The sequence below is a fragment of the Panicum virgatum genome, chromosome 1N (genome assembly GCF_016808335.1).
Source record: "Panicum virgatum strain AP13 chromosome 1N, P.virgatum_v5, whole genome shotgun sequence".
In the NCBI taxonomy this organism is placed as follows: domain Eukaryota; kingdom Viridiplantae; phylum Streptophyta; class Magnoliopsida; order Poales; family Poaceae; genus Panicum; species Panicum virgatum.
The window spans coordinates 52,161,153-52,182,856 of NC_053145.1; the positions used below are offsets into that span (position 1 = coordinate 52,161,153).

General features: G+C 45.3%; 3 protein-coding genes across 3 annotated transcripts; 2 read left to right on the forward strand and 1 right to left on the reverse strand.

The window, feature by feature from the left end:
* Nucleotides 1-3,114: 3,114 nt before the first annotated feature.
* LOC120653648 (UDP-glycosyltransferase 82A1-like) lies at nt 3,115-5,498 on the reverse strand. The gene is made up of 2 exons (XM_039931347.1): nt 5,007-5,498; nt 3,115-3,555 (listed from the first exon to the last, which is right to left on the reverse strand). Exons 1-2 carry the CDS (start codon nt 5,496-5,498, stop codon nt 3,115-3,117), a joined length of 933 nt encoding a protein of 310 aa, XP_039787281.1.
* A 4,741-nt stretch (nt 5,499-10,239) lies between these two features.
* On the forward strand, nt 10,240-13,269 carry LOC120656554 (ATP-dependent Clp protease proteolytic subunit-like). The gene is made up of 2 exons (XM_039934674.1): nt 10,240-11,334; nt 12,832-13,269. Exon 1 carries the CDS (start codon nt 10,402-10,404, stop codon nt 11,317-11,319), a length of 918 nt encoding a protein of 305 aa, XP_039790608.1. The 5' UTR covers nt 10,240-10,401; the 3' UTR covers nt 11,320-11,334; nt 12,832-13,269.
* Nucleotides 13,270-15,036: 1,767 nt separating this feature from the next.
* On the forward strand, nt 15,037-18,240 carry LOC120656555. The gene is made up of 4 exons (XM_039934675.1): nt 15,037-15,220; nt 15,616-15,710; nt 16,144-16,410; nt 16,934-18,240. The coding sequence occupies exons 1-4, from the start codon at nt 15,191-15,193 to the stop codon at nt 17,751-17,753; spliced, it is 1,212 nt and encodes a 403-aa protein (XP_039790609.1). The 5' UTR covers nt 15,037-15,190; the 3' UTR covers nt 17,754-18,240.
* The last annotated feature ends 3,464 nt before the right edge of the window (nt 18,241-21,704 follow it).

Below are 21,704 nucleotides of genomic sequence, written 5' to 3' on the forward strand. Positions count from 1 at the left end.
TAGAATTCTAGGTTTCCTAGAATGCACGTATCTCAATAAAAAGAATCTCGAATACATGGAGTACTAAATAAAGTTTATTTGCAAAAACTCTTCAGAGATGGGTGTAACTTTTCGCGACGAATCTAATAACTGTAATTAATTGATGATTGGCTACAGTGATATTACAGTAACTATCCTCTAATCACGCGGTCAAAGGTCTCATTAGATTCTTCAGAGTTACTAGCGCATGGGTTCTGGAATTGATTTTATAAACTACCTTTATTTGACACCCATAATAGGCGGTCAAACCTTGTTCTAGAAATTCTAGAACAACCAAACAAGGCCTCTGGCTGAGCTCCAGCCACCAATTCTGTAATTTAGCACCGCACTTACCAAACACTGCTGTGGCTTGATTGTTTAATTCACATATTGGACACTTAGACCAGTTTTAGTGGGAGTTTCATGGCATAGTTACCTAAACTGGAAACTAGATAACTGTGCCAGATAAGTTTTATGGTGATGAAACTTTTCTCACATTCCATGAAACTCTATCCTTCTCTCTAGTTATGTCAGTAAAATTGATGATATTTAATGCTACGAAACAATCCATGAAATTTTCATTGGGACTGGCTTTAAAAGAAGATTGTGTTGAGGGAAGACGGATTTAGCGGACTTGATTACCGTGCAGGAACTGTCATACATGCAGTATCCCGCAGCAATCATGTTCGTGGCAAGCACGTCCTCCAGAGGCCCTGTTTAGTACCCTTTACATGTAAACGCAAAAATTTTTTGCGAATGAATCTTACCAATTTGAAGTACTAAATGAAGTCTATTTACAAAACTTTTTGCACAGATGGGTTGTAAATCGCGAGACGAATCTAATGATGCTAATTAATCCATGATTAAGCAATTATTAGCTGATGGTTACTGTAGCATCACTGTTGCAAATCATGGATTAAGTAGGTTCATTAGATTCGTCTCGTGATTTACAGCCCATCCATGCAAAAAGTTTTATAAATAGACTTCATTTAGTACTTCAAATTAGCAAAATTCCTTTGCAAAATTTTGTGTTTTTGCGTTTACGGGGTGAGAACTAAACAGGGCCAGATTCACATTTTCCTTATTCTTGTCATGTAAATCCCAATGATCTATTAAGCAAAAAAAAAGTCGTGTGGGGGCTGGGGGGGAGGGGGCTCTGGCCCCCCTACAGCTTGCATCGATGGGAAATATGGGGAGGGTGATACGAGAGAGAATAAGAGGTAAAGTAAAGTAAAAAAAAATGGAAAGATAGCGGAAGAAGAATACCCCCAATCCTGTTCTGCATTCTTCACTGCATACGTGCTCACTTGAAAATTCAGGGTGTGTTTACTTGTGAAAAATTTGGGTTTTGGTACTGTAGCACATTTAGTTGTTACTTGATAAATAATGTTCAATTATGGACTAATTAGACTTAAAAGATTCAGCTCGTGCTAATCAGTTAGACTGTGTAATTAGTTATTTTTTCAACTGCATTTAATGCTCCATGCATGTGTCCGAAAATTTGATGTGACGAGTACTGTGCAAAAATTTTTAGGAACTAAACATAGCCTCATGGTCGATCACACTATCGTGTCCACCCCATCGATATGTCTTGTGTGTATGTGTGTGAACTGAATAGTGTAACCATGAATATTCAAGATGAATTATAAGAAACGAGATATATAACTTATATAGCTGTTCGCACCAGATAAATTCAAATTAACTAGATATGACTAGACAAATTTATCTGTCATCCAGAACAATTTTGTAGCTGCCATCTAGCGCAAGTTTGAAGTTTTGAATGGGACTGACCAAACATTCGTGAACAGAAACAAAGCCAATAATTTAGAGCATCTCCAAGACTCTTCCTAAATTTCACTCTCTAAATTATTATTTGGAGTGTCTTCTGCATAAAAATCACTTTCTATATGTTTGTACTATATATCCAACAACTTTTCTACATCTTGTGTACACTCATAAAGTCATTTTCGTTATCTATCTTTGGCTAGTGAGAAATGCGGAATGGAGGATGGTTGCATTTGGATAACCACTTAGAGAAGTTGTTGGAGGGTACTTTTCCATCAAAATCTCTATCTTACTATTATTAATTGGAGGCTCCTTCGGAGTCTTCACGTGAAGCCACCTAAGATAATATGTGGACACTCTGAAAAAAATAGAGAAATCCTATAAATTCTCACAAAAATCAGAAACATCCAGGCATCAATCCAACAACTCTAATTATAATAATCATCGGATTTGTTATCTTTCCTAATAAATTAACCACCTATGCCATTATGAAAAATAGACTAAAGTAACCCCCTAAACATGTATTTAAATTATCCACATCTGCCATTATTAAAAAAAACTAAAGCAACCCCTAATTTTGCATATAAATTATCCAATTATGTCATTATTATTACAAGTTAAATTACTCATAAATATGAATCTAAATTATATAATTATAATAATATATTAAAGTGCACCAATATTAAATTCTAAAATTATTATTTCTATCATTATTAATATTATATATATTATTGTTTATATAAAAATAGTACCCACGATATATGTCACCATATATTCATGTATGATGGAAGAGATAAGAATACTAATTCACAAATAAATAGTTCAACTAAACATATATTGAATACATATGGAGGTGCACAAAATAAAATCTATTATAACTAAATAATAAAAATATATATTTTAGAGTAGATGTTAGAATATTTAATAAATGAAAAGGGTGCTAGATAGATAATTATAATTATTGATCTTATTCTTATATTAATTCTAATTAGTCCGTGCGGAAGTACGGGTTGATAGACTAGTTCCTAACAATTATGAGAGATGTCGCGAGTCTCTTAGAACCAAATTTGCAAATTTGCAATCTTTTACAAATGATGAATTGGTGCAATCATCTTATAATATGAAACATGAGTAGTGGTAGAACAAAGCAAGGGCCTAATATTTGATGTTAGCATTGCGCATCCAATGTTTGACTTAAAAACAATACAGGTTTTTAATATTTGATACGAGTCAAGTAATGCTTGTCTGAAACAAATTAAAGCGGGATTCAACTTGCCAAAATAGTTCCATAGTTTGTAATTTTATATAAATCTACAATTGCCCTAATACAAGGTCGTCGCTCATGATTCCAGCAACAAAAGAGTCAAGGTTTCTCTTTGCTGCACGTGTCGCCTCACCCATCGTGACTCTCCGTCTCAACTCATCCACCCTCTTCTGCATACGCCTTCCCTCCTCCCCTTCCATGACCCTCCTGACACAATCTTCCACAACACCTCTCTTGGGGCTCCAAAGCCTGATCCCCGTCCCCCACATCTTGACAATGTAAGCGCAGTTGATGAACTGATCACCGGAAACAGGGTAGCACAGCAGACGCACCCCGTGCTGTATGGTCTCCAGCGTCGAGTTCCACCCGCAGTGCGTCAGGTAGCACCCGACAGCCTCGTGCCGGAGGACGTCCTCCTGCGGCGCCCAGCCGGCGATCTTGCCACGGCCCGCGACCGCCGCGGCGTACTGGCCGGGGAGGCCTTCTCGCTGAAAGATCGGATCGGGTGCTCTAGCCTAAGAGAATAAGCGAGTGAATTAGACAATTTAAAATCTAAATCTATGGTTCCAACTAAATTGCATAATATTAAATTAAAATATGCTATCTAGATGTGCAACTAATATTGTTCTAGTGTGAAACTCCTATCCCAAAAAAATTTAGCAACCTATAGCTTTTTCTATCAAAAAACTACTCTAAAAAGTAAAGACACACAAATTGCTAATATGAAATGCGGAAGCTTAAAGAGCGGGATATGAGAAGCAAACTCTCGACGCGGGTGTTTATCCCGTGGTTCGGTTAGCCACAAAGGCACACCTACATCCACGTTGTTGAAGCACTCACTAAAAGTATCGCTTCTCGGAGATCAAGTCTCTTCCGCGGACTCAACCACGGTCACCTTGATTCCGGATTCCACTAAGGAGTTTCTCCACAAAAGATGGGGGTCTCCACGTCCCCCGCACAAAGTTGTCGTCGCCGCTCCACACCAAGTCGGAGGGTCGATGACGTGCCGGCGAGCTTCCAATGCTCCAAGGGGCCGGCGCACCGAATCTTCTTTTGATTCACAAGAGAACCACAGCACAAGGGCTCAAAATCTTGCTTTCACACTCACTAAGAGCTAACCTTTACACAACACTCTTAAAATGTGCAAAGGACTAAAGATATGAACACTAAGCTCTTGGATGGCTTGGAGATGTTCTTGGGTGTGTGTGATGTTCTTGAACTCCAGCAACCTTAGAATGTTCGGAGGATGGCATATATATAGCCCACCAAGTCCATAGAGCCGTTAAGAGCCGTTGGGGCTTTCCTGCGTAAAGCACCGGATAGACCGGTGGTAGGGCACCGGTGTATCCGGTCACTCACGGCTCTGACTTAGTCGTTGGGCCTTCTGACAGACCATCGGATAGACCAGTCAATTGCATCGGTGGTGCACCGGTTCATCCGGTCCTGACCATTTTCTCCTTATCCTCCATGAAATTGCACCGGTGTTTTACTCCAATGGGGCACCAGTGTATCCGGTCCTGAAGGGTTCCTTGCTGGCCACTTGACATGCTCTCTGAGTAATGGCATGGTGCTTGCACCGATGCTTCCTCTTGACATCACCGATGCATCCGGTGATACTTGCTTTCCTCCACATGGCCTGGGCATTGAATGGCCCATTACACCGGTGCTATGACACCGGTGCTGTGACACCAGTATATCCGTGCCAACCGGTTAGATCGGTGTAGTGTCACCGGTGCATCCGGTGACACTGTTTTCTGCTGAACTCGTTCAATTCAACGTTTCTTTGAGTTCTTTCTTCGTGTTTTGTTTTGTTTTGCCTTTTTCTTCATCCCTAGAATCTATTAATGTTCACTTGATAAATTCATTAGTCACATTGATTATGTTGTTATTCAATCACCAAAATCACAAAACTAGTCTAATGGGGCCATTTTTCTTACACTCGCCACAACGGCTCGTCCTTTAGCGCCCACAGGAACGGCCGCCCGGTGGACTCCAGGCCGAGCGCGAGCTCGTTGATGGCGTCTCGCCCGATCGACGGGACCCAGCTTCCTAACGAGACGTTTTTCACTGACCTCTCACGCTGCTGGTCGAGCCACTCGATGCAGGTCTCGTCCGCTTGCCACATGCTAGGCGAGTCACGCAGGAGATCGCCTTTCGTGCCGCAACCGGAGCCGCCGTCCGTTGGCCGTGGTCCGACTTGCAGAGCCGTTGACGCGTGAAGGTGCTCGCTGCCAGAGTCGTCGTGGCCGGCAACCTCACCGGGGAAGGTGTTGAAGAGGAGGGCGTGGAGGCCCTTCGCGCGCTCCATGATCCGGAGCCAGACTGTGAATCTTGATTTCTGACACGCTGTCGCTGCGTTGCCCACGAGCCATGGCAGTTCTGCCGTGCTCAGCTCTAGCTCCGCAGGCAGTACGCGGAGGCCGTCGCGCATCTGGCGGAAAAAACTGGGGTGCGCCCCGGGCGCCGGGGCGCCTCCGTGCGCCCCCCCCCCCCCCCCCCCACACCCCCCCCCCCCCCCCCCCCCCCCACCATGGTCGCTTCGATTCCTCCTCGGCTCGCCAACCGCGCAGGAGGCTCGCTCGGCTCCAACGCAGCTCGATCGGCTTGGCTTCGCTCCAATCCACAGCACGCTCGCCCGCCCCGGCTCCGTTTACTTTCTGCTCATCACCGCCAGAAAGTAAACGCAAATAGCTAGTAAAACGCTAAGTAAACTGCCACTTGTAAAACGCAAAGTAAACGCTATATACCTGGCTGGTAGGCTTTTTTTTTGGCGACCGTGATGGCTCATGGCCGCTAGGTTGTGGTTATCCAGTTGAGCAGATGTGATCCGTTGACGGCGCGAGCTGTTTTGCTGTTGGAAAGCTTGCTCTCATTTTGTTTTGGTATAAATTCCTCGTGGTTGTCGGATTTGTGATTCATGGAGCACTCTAACTGAAATTGAATGATTTATTGCAAAACAAGAAAGGACCAATAATTTAATGTTTGATGAGGACTTGATCTATAAAACAAAGAAAGTTCTATGTTTTTTCTGTTAAAAGAGAGCCATACCAATTGACCAGGAGAAAGTTACACGAAAATAGAAAAGAAAATGTGTGAGAAATTTTGAACCCCCCACCCAATGCAACCACCAAAGCACTAGTACACAGTACACACGCAGCACACAATACCTATGAATGTAACAATAAAAGAACATCAACACGTGAATGGAGAACAAAAAGCAACCTGAACATTGTATCACTAAGAAATAAGAAATAGCGAAATTGGCCCCGTGAAAACTGTAGTCGGCTTGATTAATTTTATTTCATCTTGTTGCCCTCATCCTAATTTCCTAGCATCCACGACCTACTCCCCGTGCCTTACTAGTAGTATACCGAACTTTAGGTGTGTCTAGATCTTTTTGGCGTAAATTTTTTGAAGAGATTTTTACTATTTCGAAACACTAAATAAAGTCTATTTATAATTTTTTTTGCACGGGTGGGTTATAAATCGCGAGACGAATCTAATGAGCCTAATTAATCCATGATTAATTCATAATTAGCGGATGGTTACTGCAGCATCACTGTTGTAAATCATGGATTAAGTAGACTCATTAGATTCATCTCGCGATTTACAACCCATCCGTGCAAAAATTTTTGCAAATAGATTTTATTTAGTACTCCATGCATGTGTTCAAACATTCGATGTGATGTTTTTTGGTGTAAAATTTTGGAATCTAAACAAAGCCTTTGTTTATGTGGATCTGGTGTCTCCAACCGCAACTGAAAAGAGATGGTCTGAATGCGATATTGGGATATTGTGACATTATAGATTGGGACGTGGAGTCAGGGGAGTACTCTGAGTCTGAGATGAATAAGGGGGGAGAATGAGAAGTAATAGATCAGGAGGAGACAGGCAAGGCTCTACTCATTAGCCAGAGCTTGGGTCGTTAGATGTGTGCCTAATTATGGGACATCGGGAGCATAGTGGATACACAGTTGTACAGTAGTACTAAGTGGGAATAAAACGTGCGGGATATTTTTGAGAAACTCTTGTTGGAAAATGCATGAAAGTGACTAATGCAGTTTGCTTATCCAAAACGCCCATGTAGAGACCGATTGGCGATCTGGATGAACAACTGTCGTGAAACAAAGGGAGTATCACGTCGTCATATCACATTAGGAGCGCAATTAACTCCTTGTAGCGTGAGGGGATGGCTAACTCTTCTAGTACTATACACTGTGTCCAGCGAGTGAACTATCAACATCTGCCAAAAACTGTAATTGACAGATTACCTGAGGTCTTTCTGCAAAACAGAATCGACCACATGGACATGGGCCTAAAATATCTCCAAGGAAGAATACCACCATGGATGCTAAGAAACACAGGCCCACTGCCCACAGCTTGTGGCCTGAGGCCTGAGTGAGCAGTAAGCAGCATGACCGGTAAGAAACCAGAATCCAGGAGCGAATACGAATACTGACTGCAACAGAGATTAGAGCAGTCCCATGCAAAGCAGTCACATGCATCCGGATCTTTGGTCCCAAAATATTCAGACTCAGGACGCAGGGCATGTCTGCAGAGTCTCTCTTGCTCCAGACAGCAGATGCTGAGGCTTCTGAGCACTAAGCACTGAGCTTTCACCGATGGGAAAGAAGCAAGCTCGTGCCTGACAACGGATCTCGCGCGTTCTGGCTGCTGAAAATGACTGGGCAAAATATCGCTAGGACTGGTGAACTGAGATAGATTGCAGTAGCTATAGCTGCAGCAAACAGCCAAGATCACACCGCCCGCCGGACGGCGACGTCTACCGGCGGCGGCGGCGGCCGCGCGGCAGCCGCGCCGATCGCAGAAACGTAGTCAGAGGAGACTTCCTGCACGCATCGGACTCGCGCGCGTGTGGGGGCGCCGTCGTGGCATGCCACATCGCGGGCCTCCCCGCCGCGAGCTCCTAATCCCCTCCAGACAAAGCAGTAGCCCCGCCTCATTCGGACCCGTCTCGGCCGCCGATCTCCCTCCACGATCCAGCTGGCGTACGATCCTACCGCAAGATGCAGTCTTCCGAGAAGAAGGATGCTGATGTCCAGGGTGTGTTTAGTTGGTGAAAAAGTTTGGATTTTGATACACATTTCGTTGTTATTTGATAAATAATGTTCAATTATGGACTAATTAGGCTTAAAAGATTCAGCTCGTGGTAATCAGTTAGACTGTGTAATTAGTTATTTTTTCAACTGCATTTAATACTCTATGCATGTGTCCGAAGATTTGATGTGACGGATATTGTGAGAAATTTTTTAGGAACTAAACGGGGCCTGAATTAAATCACAGCTGAGTCTGAACCTGCACGCAGAAACAAAATATGGAAATCCCAAAAAAAAATGGAAACACCAAAGTTCGCAACCAAATCCAAATCCATCTCGCGCTGGTTCATGTGGGCCAAGTTCTTTCTTGGCGAAGAAGCAGAGCCCAGGCAGAGACAAGACCCTCACACACGAATCCCCCACTCCACCGCCACCCCCCAAAAGATCAAACCCACCCTCCTCTCAAAAAAAAAAAAAAAAAATCAAACCCACCCCGCTCCGTCGGACCAAAACGAAGCGGCAGCGTCCGGGACTCCGACTAGTATCGTCCCCACCCGGCCTCACCCAGGGTTTAAAATTTCGGTGAAATTTCGGCGAAATTTCGGTATTTTTTTCGTTTTCGGTAGTTACCGGGAGGTGGAATTTCGGTAAATTTCGTTTCAAAATTCAAAAATTCAAAAAAAATTGTAAAAAAATATGTAAAAAATATGATAAAAACTAGGTGTTTTTCTAAGCAAATAGGACTAGAACACACTCAAATCTAAGATCATTTGCTAGGCTAAAATTAACATTTGAAACCGTAATTTGAATGACTCGTCATTTCATGTGCAAAAATTTGTTTTCTCCCCTCGACTTCAACTAGACTTTGGTTTATCATGATATTGGTGAGGTACCTATTCAATTTCATATGCATACCTACAACTAGGATGATGATCCATCAGCCGGCCCGGGTGGACTATACTCTCATCAGTAGACTAGTAGATCTGGTTTCCTCGTGCTGTCCAATTAGGCTCGTCGTCAATCTTGCTTCGCTTTTGGCTTTTGCATCTGCTTTTATATTATCATCTAGCAGCTCTTTTCTTTTGTATGTAGCGGTGAGATCGAATGAGATGGCAACTAAAGCCCTCTGTCTGCTGTAGTCTATTATTCTTAACCAGGCCCTCGATCTGGCTCTTCTTCTAGCTTTGTAGCCGGTAACTGTGGAGACTTGGGAGTTTTTTTTTTTTTGAAGTTGTGGCCATTGCTGATACGTGTTAAATTCCATTGGCAATTCTTCTCCATTGGCAACTGCAGATTAAGTCAGTTGTGGCCTTTGATCTGCCCCCACTTCGTGGAAGAAAACTTTGCATTGCAATAGTAGGTCGGTGACTGTAACCTTGATTCCAGTGAATTTCCTCCGACGCCATTCCAGTCCCGAGGATAAGAAGAGAAGGTCAAATTCTTGCATCCACAGCATGCATGTGACCAAAATCTTAGGCCACAAGAGAATTGTCACCATCTATAGAGCAGGGAAAAACTTTCTGTTGGAAAACTGCCGGAAAACACACCTTTCAGAATGCTTTAACAATTCTCTATACAAATTGAATCAAAAAAAAAATTCAAACACTGTCACATGAATTGATAACCAATTCAAATCATGTTTGTCCTGGATTTAAAACAACTTTCAATTGGATCAACTAATGTCTCTAAAAATTTATAGGAATATCCGCCATAACAAGAATAATAAAAGTCCAGTTGAGGCCTAAGAGAGAAAATGAAAGTTGTCACATGAAATGACAAGACTTTTAATTGGTAGTTTTTGAAATAATTAAATAACTTTCAAACCATTGCTCAAATGAAAAAGTTCCTGAAACAAAAGTTGTAGATCTCGAAAAACTGAACAAAGTTGGTATTCAAAAGTTTTTCATTTGACCTCGGGAACAGTACGAAAATCACAACGGACATCATTTTCCGGTCGAAATCACCGAAATTTCGGTCGGAATTCACCGAAATTTCGTTTTTTGAATTTGAATTCCCTTTTCGTTCGGAATTAACGAAATTCGGCGAAATTTCGGCCGAAATTTCGTTTCCGGGAGTTGGCGGGATTCGGTAGGAAAACGAAAAGGTGAACCCTGGCCTCACCTCGGCTCACCCTATCCGTTTGACACTCTTCCACGCTTGCTATAACTCCTCCGTCTCCGGGGCGTTCGCCTCCCCCAATCCCCAACCCACGCCCACCGTCCCCGGCCACCGCCTCAGATCCCCCGCCCCGCCCAGCCAGGTCCCTTGCCCGCGGCCATGACGCCCTCCTCCGCGCTCGCCCTGGCCCACCTCGCTGCGGCCTCCCCGTTCCCGGCGGCCTCCTCGCCGCGGCCCTCGCCCAGGCCCGCCTCGCTCAGCCCGGGCCCGGGCCCTGCCGGGCTCGGGCCGCGCCGGCTCGTCGCGGCGCCGCCCCCGCGGGCCTTCTTCTCCTCGTCGCCCTACCAGCCGCCGCAGCCGGAGGGCTTCTCGCCGCACCGCGAGTACGGCCTCGTCCCCATGGTCATCGAGACCACCTCCCGCGGGGAGCGCGCCTACGACATCTTCTCGCGCCTGCTCAAGGAGCGCATCGTCTGCATCCACGGCCCCATCGCCGACGACACCGCCTCGCTCGTCGTCGCGCAGCTGCTCTTCCTCGAGTCCGAGAACCCGCTTAAGCCCGTCCACCTCTACATCAACTCCCCGGGGGGCGTCGTCACCGCCGGGCTCGCCATCTACGACACCATGCAGTACATCCGCTGCCCCGTCACCACGCTCTGCATCGGCCAGGCCGCCTCCATGGGCTCGCTCCTCCTCGCGGCCGGGGCGCCCGGTGAGAGGCGCGCCCTGCCCAACGCCAGGGTCATGATCCACCAGCCCTCCGGTGGCGCGCAGGGGCAGGCCACCGATATCGCCATCCAGGCCAAGGAGATCCTCAAGATGCGAGACCGCCTCAACAAGATCTACCAGAAGCACACGCGCCAGCCCATCGATAAGATCGAGCAGTGCATGGAGAGGGACCTCTTCATGGACCCCGAGGAGGCGCGTGACTGGGGGCTCATCGACGAGGTCATCGAGAGCCGGCCCGCCTCGTTCATGCCCGACGGACTCGGTGGAAACGGCCTCGATGTGCCCAATCTTGGCGGCGGCGGCGGCGGTGGACGGGGAAGGGATGTCGAGGAGCCCTCTGCGGTGTGAAGAACGGCCACAAAGGTGAAATCTTATCGCGTCCGGTGGCTGTGTTGTTGTTAGATCTAAAGCTTTAATTCTTACTAGACAAGGTTAACCTTGTTGTTCTGGTTGCCGAGGCGTCCGGCTCCCCATTCCCCTTCTTGCTTCAATTGCTTGAATTGAGCTATTGGTGATAATTGTTGCAACTAAGGAAATTTCGTTCCTTTGATACGGATAAATCGACACTATTGTGTATGTTGTACTATATTAGTATCAGTTCCATGCTGGAGCATATTGAAAATTTTATCTCTGTTGTTTCTTTCTCATAGTAAATGTTCTTGTTTCTATCTTTATCAAGCTTGTGTTCTTAAGATGTTCATGGTACATGTTCCTTCATGTGTGCCAGTTTTCTTCCAACATCCTAGTTGCTCAGGCCTGACTAGCATCGGTTGCTGACTGCATGTTGTGCGAATGAAATTTGAATGAACGTTGTGTAATGTTGTAATCCACTATGATTGAAATTGAAATTGATTGCTTAGTTGGTTTGTTATTTACACTTGGATGGGTTGGTTAAATTTCAAGACAAAATATAGCATCCCTAGGAATTTTTCAGGTCATGTTATATTGGAGTTCTGTTATGTTTTGTAGCTCAAATTTTATGGATCCTCATTATTTTTTTGCTTCATATTTGTTTCAAACAGTTCGCATGTGTGTTCATTGGTATGAATTAGAGTATTGACCTAACTGTCTGGAGCAGATTGTCTCCAATCTTTAGCTCAATTAAAGCTTAATAGAAAGTCCATGGAGCTAAGCTTTGATGCATTTGACTTAGAAGAAAGGGTTTAGAGGACCTAGGATTTTTTTTTTCTGCATTGAGTGTGTAATTTTGGGATGAAATTTCTGAAGTTGGTGTGGAATTGAATGTGCGTCAGCAATTGAGCACATGCTTCCTCTTCAACATTTAATAGTTGTGACATGTATATTTATGGCTGATGCCAATATGACTAGGCCCTGTTTAGATCCGACCCCGCAAAAAAAATGTAAAAAATGTCACATCGAATGTTTCGACACATGCATGGAGTACTAAATGAAGTCTATTTACAAAACTTTTTGCATGGATGAGCTGTAAATCGCGAGACGAATCTAATGAGCCTACTTAATCTATGATTTGCAACAGTGATGCTACAGTAATCGTCCGCTAATTATTGATTAATCATGTATTAATTAGCATCATTAGATTCGTCTCGCGATTTACAACCCATCTGTGCAAAAAGTTTTGTAAATAGACTTCATTTAGTACTTCAAATTAGTAAGATTCTTTTGCAAAAAATTTTGCAACGGAACTAAACACGGACTATATGAGACCACCTAGTGAACTGTAACACTCCAAGTCTCCAACAGTACTGAATAAAAAAAAAGTCTCCAACAGTGTGAATAAAAATGGCATATTGTGAACTTAGTAGTTCAAAAAAATATTATCATGTTTTCACAAAGTTTGTTATGTTTGTAACCTAACAACATATGTCTACTACTTTACAGTTTCATAGAGTCAGGTCGTAAACTCTGATGCTCTGCGTGGCTCAGTCAAAATATGCAAAAAGGAACCCAGAGTTTGCATCACTTCATGCAAAGAGCATTTTAAGTGCAAGGCTGGACAAATGAACAAACCAGGTTCAATTGTGGCCTAGTTCTTGCTTGTGCTATACTGGATTCTGAACACGGTGGTGATTAAAATCCGTATGCAGTAGACTGCATTGCAGTTGGATGGCACCAGCTTCTTGTGGAATTGTAAAATTTGAACCTGTTGACACTATTTCTACTCTACCACTTGTTGGTACTTCTGATGGCAAGAACCAGTTTGTATGCTCTGATATTGTTCTTGGTTCTGTTCAGGTGTGATAAAACAAAACGTATGTCTTGCTCAGATTCAGTGGTAAATTTCTGAGTAGACGTCCCAGCTTACCCGTTTGTATGCTCTGATATTGTTCTTGGTTCTGTTCAGGTGTGATAAAACAAAACGTATGTCTTGCCCAGATTCAGTGGTAAATTTCTGAGTAGACGTCCCAGCTTAGGAGAGACTGGAAATCATAATTGGTTGTTCAATGTTTTCTCTGATGTTTCAAATGAATTTGGGTTGTATAGTCTTCTACATCGGAATCATTTGTGTCAAAATATATAAATTTTTATACAAAATTGGTGTTATTATATTCATATTAAAATATACTTATTGTTATAGTTTTGTATTACATCTTTGAAATGTATGGTGTAGTTGGTTAAAGCCTTGTCCTGAACCCTGATGAAACAAAATACGCTTTCTAAAAAGGTGTATTATTATTATTTAAGTCAGGAGGACTTGGATTAAGGTCTTGGCATGGAAAGTTTAGTAGCTGACCTGTTGAGTTGGATTGCTGAGCTAATGGAGTAAATTTTACATCTTCATTACATGGTTTTACTCACGATAACATCTTCATTACATCGTGCTGCTGAATTCTGATATATATCAACATGCCAACATCTAATGGCACGAAGCGGGGAAACGTTCTTGGGTTATCCACCAAAAGGGAACAGTATGTAATCTAGCATTTTGCAACGCTTGGTATGTTAGTGAATTTAGGTTTTCAAGAAATGTCTACTATCTGTACTCAAAAGTGGTTGCATGTTGCACTCATATACTAAAGATACTAAAGGGCCAAGAATCGGCGCAACGCCGTGAGTCGTGGCCCCACGCGGGGCCGCGCACTGTTCATACAGGTCCCACATACTATTCGCGTGGGACCCACGTGGGGCCCGCGTACTATTCAGGCGGGACTCATGTGGGACCCACGTACTATTCAGGCGGGACCCACGTGGGGCCCACGATTCTATTAAGTTAGTATCTTTATCTTAAAAAAATATTTTCCTTCCATTATTTGATGATACAAAATATATTTAACTACTTCCTATATATAAAAATAATAACTAAACTTTGTATACTGCATTTACATGTGGTAGTTGTACTACTTCTTGCGTTTTGATTTCCCTCCGTAAATCCACAAAATATAATTAAACTGTTCATTCATTTCTAATCTTACTTTTTTTCCTACTAAAGTAATTAAACTATACCTACTGACACAAAAAAAATTCCTAAGGAAAAATTACCTGTACCTCTATACTACAATGCTTGAGATTGGCGCGCTCTCAGACACAAAACTACTATGCCGCTTTACTGTAATTTTTAGATCTAACTCAATACATCAATACGATGTTGCTTCGAATATAGTAACGGATAATATCTTTCTATTAATATTTTAGGTCCACGTTTTTTGTATAGGTGCGCGTAGCGCGCCAACCTGACTAGTATCTTAAATTGATACCCAAAAGTTTCGTTCACACCTATGGCACCTGAGCTCCACCGGACCTTGTTCCAAGTTCTGGTTTTCTGTCCAACTCCATGGCATCATTACAAGCTAGATTCCTCACCCTCCGCTAGTTCTGTTGTTCAACGACGCATAAACGGCTGACATGGCGTCTGATAGAAAGCTTAAACGATTAAATGCCAAGCTTCTCCCACGGCTGCTTATCTCGCTGATCGATGGTGATGGTCAGCAGCGAGGCGGATTATTGTTTTGTAGGCTGGCAAAGTGTGCAAGCCACAAAAGAGGCCCAGAGTTGCCGAGGACTACTGTTATGGGCCGCATTGTTTGGCCCAGGAGACCGAACAATCCGATCCGGCCCAAATTGCCGGCTAAACCCCCTGCTTCTCCCACGACGCCGGTCGCCGCCGCCGCCTCATTTCCGAACCCCTTCTCCCGTCTTCACCCCAGCTCGAGCGTTCCGGCCGGCTACGCTAGCCTTTTCCTCACTCCCGCGGAGCCAGGAAGGGGCCGCCGGCTGCCACTCTCGGCGGCGCCAGGCCAGAATGGCTTTCCTCTTCAACAAATTCCAGGAGGTATGCGTCCCTGTCTCTGTCCCTTCACATGTCGCAACCATCGCGGGATCTCGATCTGTCTGATTCGTCCCGGTCGCTGGCGATGAAACCCGTCACGGATTTTCGTGGCACGAGGGGAATTCTAACCCGTATTGCGCGCTTTGGACCGATAGAATATGAGCATGGAAGTGCCCGGCACGATGCGGGGCTTGCTTCAGTGTTCCCCATCCTTCTAACCGCTGCTCCTAGCTTCAAAGGTTCCCGCTTCCTCGTTCAGATGACAACTTGATTTCTCCCTTATTTATGTAGTTCTAACTGATATGAGCAGAACACTAGCCTACTGAACACCACGAAGATTTCTTAATCGCTGTAAATCTGTATCCTCATTTTAATGGATTCTATTGTTAAAATTACAGGCGATCAAAACACTTGCTAAGAACCCCATGTTTGCTCGTGATCCAAGACATCTTCAATTTGAAGCTGACGTGAACCGTCTGTTTCTCTATACGAGGTTTGCTAACATCCAGAGAAAGGCTCTGCATTCCTTTTTATTTCACTGTGTTTTTTCCCCAAGAAGGGCGTCATGAAATTTCTGTGTATGCAATAAGTGCCTTTCTTCTCTGATCAATGGAGAACGTAAATTTGCAATTGTAATTGGGTTTGTTTTTGCATCATTGCAAACTTTCACCACCAATTTGAGCCTGTTAAGGTGGTTGTTGGATTCTTGTTCTTTATATAGGTCATAACTCATAAGGAAGCTTTGTGAATCTTTGTGGTTAATGAGTCACACCTTGTCAACTCTTATGCTAACAGTAACTTCAGGGATTAAACCACTAAACTGTGTTGCCATCTCCATGTTATTGATATTGCATTGTACTAAGTTCTCTTTCAAAACCATCTATGAATTTTACTGCTATCTTAAGTTTCTATTACTGTGCACTTAGCTATTATCGTCTGGGAGAGAATGCTGAAGAGAGAGATGCAGAGGAGATTATTGATTTGGCTGGCAAGGCATCTGTTGCCGAACAGCAGAATCAAGTGCAGGAAAATGTCCATTATCAACTTACGCATATGTGCCAAGCAATGGATGGCATTCTTCGTCCTGATGTAACAAATGATCCATCAAAAGATCCTTCAGAAACACATAGCTATTCTCGGCGTAGTGGATTGAGTTTTGCTGTTGGTGGAGCTGCATCTGCAAACAAGCTAAGGTAGTTCATTCTGACTAATTACATTACATTGGTGCATTCCTTTCAGTAGGTATATCATCCTAAAATAGGCTACTTAGCATGTTAATCACTTGCTTGTGGATGATCCTGTTGCATAACGTTCACCACTGAGGTGTTACTCTATACGTTTTTTCTGCAACCGAACTAATGAAGATTCTTAAAGTATGGTAACCACAGTTGAGTTACGTCTGTATGGACTTATGGGGGATGAATACAGCATTCCTTTTTAACTCCCATTTTGTGTTTTTGAGATAAACATGCCTCAACTTTACGTACCATAATGTTGCATCTCTAGTTACTGTCATACTGGCACAGTTTGTTAAAATTCCAGACTAAGGTTACATCAGTCTGCATTGATCTGTAGCTGATGCTGTCATATGCATCATTGCATAAACATGTTGCAGGAAGCAATGATAATCCCTGGAGAAGTTACATGTGTTTACTATTTGCAATTGTTTCTGTTTGATGATTATAGGAAGTTAGTGCTCATCTATTTGCTCTGCAGTGCAGCTATCCCTGCTACACGGCCTATAACTCAAGCAGAACTGTCAAATAGATTCAGAGATCATTTTGGGTACACCCTTGACATCAAACCATCTGGAATTCCTCACAAAGATGCAGGCCAAGGTCTGTTCTTATCTGGAGAAGCAAATGTTGGTGCTGTCCTTGCCATCTATCCTGGCGTTATATATTCACCTGCTTATTATCGATATATACCTGGATACCCAAGAATTGATGCATGCAACAACTATCTGATCACAAGATATGATGGAACAATAATTGATGCAAAACCATGGTCTTTAGGTGGTGAAACTAGAGAATTATGGGATGGTTCATATTTGGTGGACCATAATGCTGTGCCACCTAAAGGCTCAGAGAACAACTCTGATCGAGTGTGGAGAATGCTTAGCAAGCCTCTAGAGAAAAATATGAGGGAAAATTTTGGTGAAGTGCTTGAACGAAGAAATCCTCTTGCTTTTGGTCATTTTGCAAATCATCCACCAAAAGGTTCAAGTCCTAATGTCATGATCTGCCCATATGATTTTCCTTTGTCAGAGAAGAACATGAGAGTATACATCCCTAACATTACGTTTGGTGGTGAAGAGCCCATTAAGATGAAGAGGTTTGGCTCCTTCTATTTCAAGTCTGGAAGTTCTGATAATCAGGCTGGGGATTCTCTAGTTCTAAAGACGCTAGTATTGGTGAGTACAAGGTCCATTCGTGATGAAGAGCTCTTCCTTAACTACCGTTACAGTAACTCAAAGCGGCGACCAGAATGGTATAGCCCTGTTGATGAAGAAGAGGACAAGAGGAGATGGAGCTAGTTCAGCACTTCTGTACCATTCTGGCTATGCAATTGTTTGCTAACACTTCTGTTTTTTCCTGGAAATTGCAACAGAGCAGTGATAAGCTCCTGAAATGAGATGGCAGTTTCCGATTCCTATTGTTTGGCCTGGCTTTTATCATCATGGAAAAAGTAGACTGCCTGCTGGAAACTCTACTCATGGGTCATTTGTAGCGCATAAAGAATACTGGTTTCATTGCTGTTACTCCTTTTACGTGTTCGCTTTCCCTATCCCAGTGATTTAAGGGAGATTTTATGAATCCACAACAATAGTTTTGGCGTGGCATTTATCATCATGAGAAAAAGTAGTGCCTCCAGTAAACTCTACTCGCGGGTACTTTGTAGCACATAAAGAATACTGGTTTCATTCTTGTTACTCCCTTTATGTGTGCCCTATCCCCATGATTGATTTAAGGGAGATAAATAATTTATGAATCTATTGCCTGATATTAAAGTTTACTTTGAAATTTGCCACTACTTGTCATTATAACTTATGCTTTCCAGTTTGGTTCCCATCTGCCATCTGAAGTTCTAAACTAGGTTCGTGGAGTCTAGATGGGGAATCCAGTTAATATTGTTTCAGAAGTTTGTGCTTGCAGCACTTGAAAGGGTATATTTGTGCAATGGGGAAAAAATGAAACCGTGATATTTCATCCCTTTTACTGATTCTTGTCAGTTTCCTACACCTAAATAACTTAAAGATGGCAACAACAGCTTATTGTTTCCATCTCCTCTTTGACCAGATTGTCAAACAGAGTTCTGCTGTAGGGTTGCTTCGTTTTGAGCCATCCTGAATTGAATATGCTTGTGTAGCCTAGTGGCCTCCTCTGGCCGCATGACCTGTTCTTTCTTGCAATCCCGGCTTCACTGAAAATTATGCTGGGTTGTTGACTATATTCCATCTATTTCTGAATTATGCTTTACGTGGTATGTTTGCTCTTCCTTGAGGCCCTGTTTAGATCATAACCCGTAAACACCGTAAACGCAAAAAAAGTCACATCGAATGTTTGGACATATACATGGAGTACTAAATAAAGTCTATTTACAAAACTTTTTGTATGGATGGGCTGTAGATCGCGAGACGAATCTAATGAGTCTACTTAATCCACGATTTGCAACAGTGATGTTACAGTAACCATCCGCTAATTATGGATTAATTATCATCGTTAGATTCGTCTCGCGATTTACAACCCATCTGTGCAAAAAATTTTGTAAATAGACTTCATTTAATACTTTAAATTAGCAAGATTCCATGCCAAAAAAAATTGCGTTTCATCTAAACACGGCCTGAGATATACATTTCCTGGTGTTATCATGGTGATTTAGCCAGTAGCACCGAAAGAGTGCATTCTTTGGTAACACCACAAGAAATATATCTCAGTCAAATGGCTGCACCGGGAAGCCTTGAGATTTTGCCGTCTGGACGGCGATTTTGCTTCGTCGTATGGCTTGTCAGGTTAGTTAACTCCTGTATTCTATGACCCCTTTATTTAATATTCACTTCCTTCCCTTAATCTCTTGGGCCTGCAATTATGCATTCATCAGGCATCACTTGGTTCAGATTGGTAGAATCCTGCCGACAGTCCCTGCCTGCCGAGTGCACGATTGATGCAAAGCATCATATGAAACATATCATAACTGGGTTGTTCCCTAATCGATATAGGTTGCCAACTCATGGTAATGGGACAAAGCACAATTTTTTTTTTCGAAAACGAGCACGCTTGCTGTCAGTGCCAGCCTACCACGACATGTTGGCATAAAGAGTTAAATACACCAGCGGCCCTCGAACTTGTCTCCAGGTGCCACTTAGGTCCACGAACTCGCAAAATCGAAATCTGGCACCCTGAACTTGTTAAGTTGTGCCACTTAGGTCCATACCCTTTCAAGGGGCATGAATATATGCAAAAATGCCCTTAAGTTTTATCATCTTCCCTTCCATGCGCCCTCCGCCGCTTCCTTCCCTGCGCCCTCCGCCGCGCTCTCCCCCTCCTAGCTCCCTCCGCCGCCCCTACCCCTCCCTGCTCCCTCTGCCGCCCCCTCCCACTCACTGCTCCGGTGGCTCCGCCACCGAGCGCGTGTGCCGGCCCCGCCGACTCAGCTCCTCCGCTCGATGCCGCGATGCGCCAAGGACGGGGCGGATCCAGGCCGTCGGCGTCTTCTTGGAAGAGACGGGAATGGGGGGCGCCCGCGGGGGCCACGCTCTCGTTCCTCTCCACCGCGGGCTCCATCGCGCAGCTCCGCCGGGCGGCCGGCGCCGAGCTCCCGGGAAACCTGCTTTTCGTGGAGGCCGGGCTGCAGGCGGCCCGCGCCGCGGCGGGTGGCACCAAGGTGAGCTGCGTGGTCGGGGACGCGTTCGTGTGGCCCGCGGCGGAGGTCCCACCGCCCTCCTCGCTCCTCGCTCCTCCCTCCTCTGTGCCGGCGCACCCCTCCTCACGGTGGAGGCCATGGCATGGCGGAGGTGGCGGCGGCGCGCCGCCCCCTCCTTCCTCCCTCCTCCTCCTCCCTCCTCCCTCCGCCGCACCGAGCTCGTCCCATCTCCCTCCTCGCGCACGCTACTCCACAACCCGCACGCGGCCGCGGCCGCGAGCCCCGCAGGAGCTTCGGCCCGCCTCGCCGCCCCCTCCCTCCTCCGATGCGGCTTCCTCCGAGCAAGCCCCTCCCTCCTCCGGCGCGGCTTCCTTCAAGCAGTGACGACAAGCGGCGGCGGAACCCTGAGCCCACTCCCTCGCCGGCGCCCCTCCCTCCCTCCTCCCTCCTCCCTCCTACTCCTTGCCGGAGCTCGAGCGGATCTGGGCATCCCCCCGCCTCCTCGCCGGAGCACGCGCGGACCGCCATGCCCGCCGTGCCTTCCCGCTCGCCGCGCCCGCCGCGGCCACCTCACCCGCCATGCCCGCCGCGTTCGCTATGCGCGCCGTGGCCGCCACGCCCGCCATGCCCGCCGCGCTCCGCGGCGGCCGTGCCGGCCCGCTCGTCGTGCCCCGGCACCCGCAACGGTGGCGGCCTCGCCCGCCATGCCCGCTGCGGCTGCCGCGCTCGCTGCGCGCGCCACGGCCGCCCCGCGCGCGGAGGACAGGGGCTGCGGGACCGGCTCTGTGCCGGGGAGCTTGAGACCGGGGTCACGACCGACGGCGGAGGTGGTGGCTGCGGCAGAGAGGCGTGGTCCCCTGGGCGCCGCAGGTGGCCGTGCTGCGCCACGCGTCCGTGGGCGCCTTCGTGACGCACGCCGGGTGGGCTTCGGTGCTGGAGGGCGTGGCCAGCGGCGAGCTCCAAGGCGGCGGCGCACTGACGGAGGAAGCAGGGGAGGCGTGGGGGGAGAGAAAGAGATAGAATGGGAGGGGGAGGGGTGAATGTAGAAGATAGCAACTTTGGAGGAGTTTTTTGCATATATTCATGCCACGTGGCGTCATATCAAGGGGTATGGAACTAAGTGGCACAACTTAACAAGTTCAGGGTGCCAGATTTCGATTTTGCGAGTTCGTGGACCTAAGTGGCTCCTGGAGACAAGTTCGAGGACCGCTGGTGAAATAACTGTGTGACACAATAGGGCGTAGGTGACTGATGTTTTCTTGATAGTTTTTGGTTTTACGAATTTGTATCTGGTTGATGGAGATGCCTCTTTAGGAATATAAGTACAGAAGGTCAGGAGATCAAACCCCCAAAATCTGCAAATAAATTTATTTTACATTCATTGAGGGCTGAATTAATCTGGCAATGCAAACACACGCCATGCTGATTGGACTTCGAATCCAGCCATAGTAATTTGAAGTTAAAGAATATTAAATCAGATCTATAATGTCGGTACTTGCAGAATTTTAAGCATTCACTTAGATCAACATCATTTAGAAAAGCTTAGTTACCACCACCACAATTACACAGCCTGACAGCCAGCTACTGCTACACATATCTAGTGGTCATGAATGAAAAATAGTCG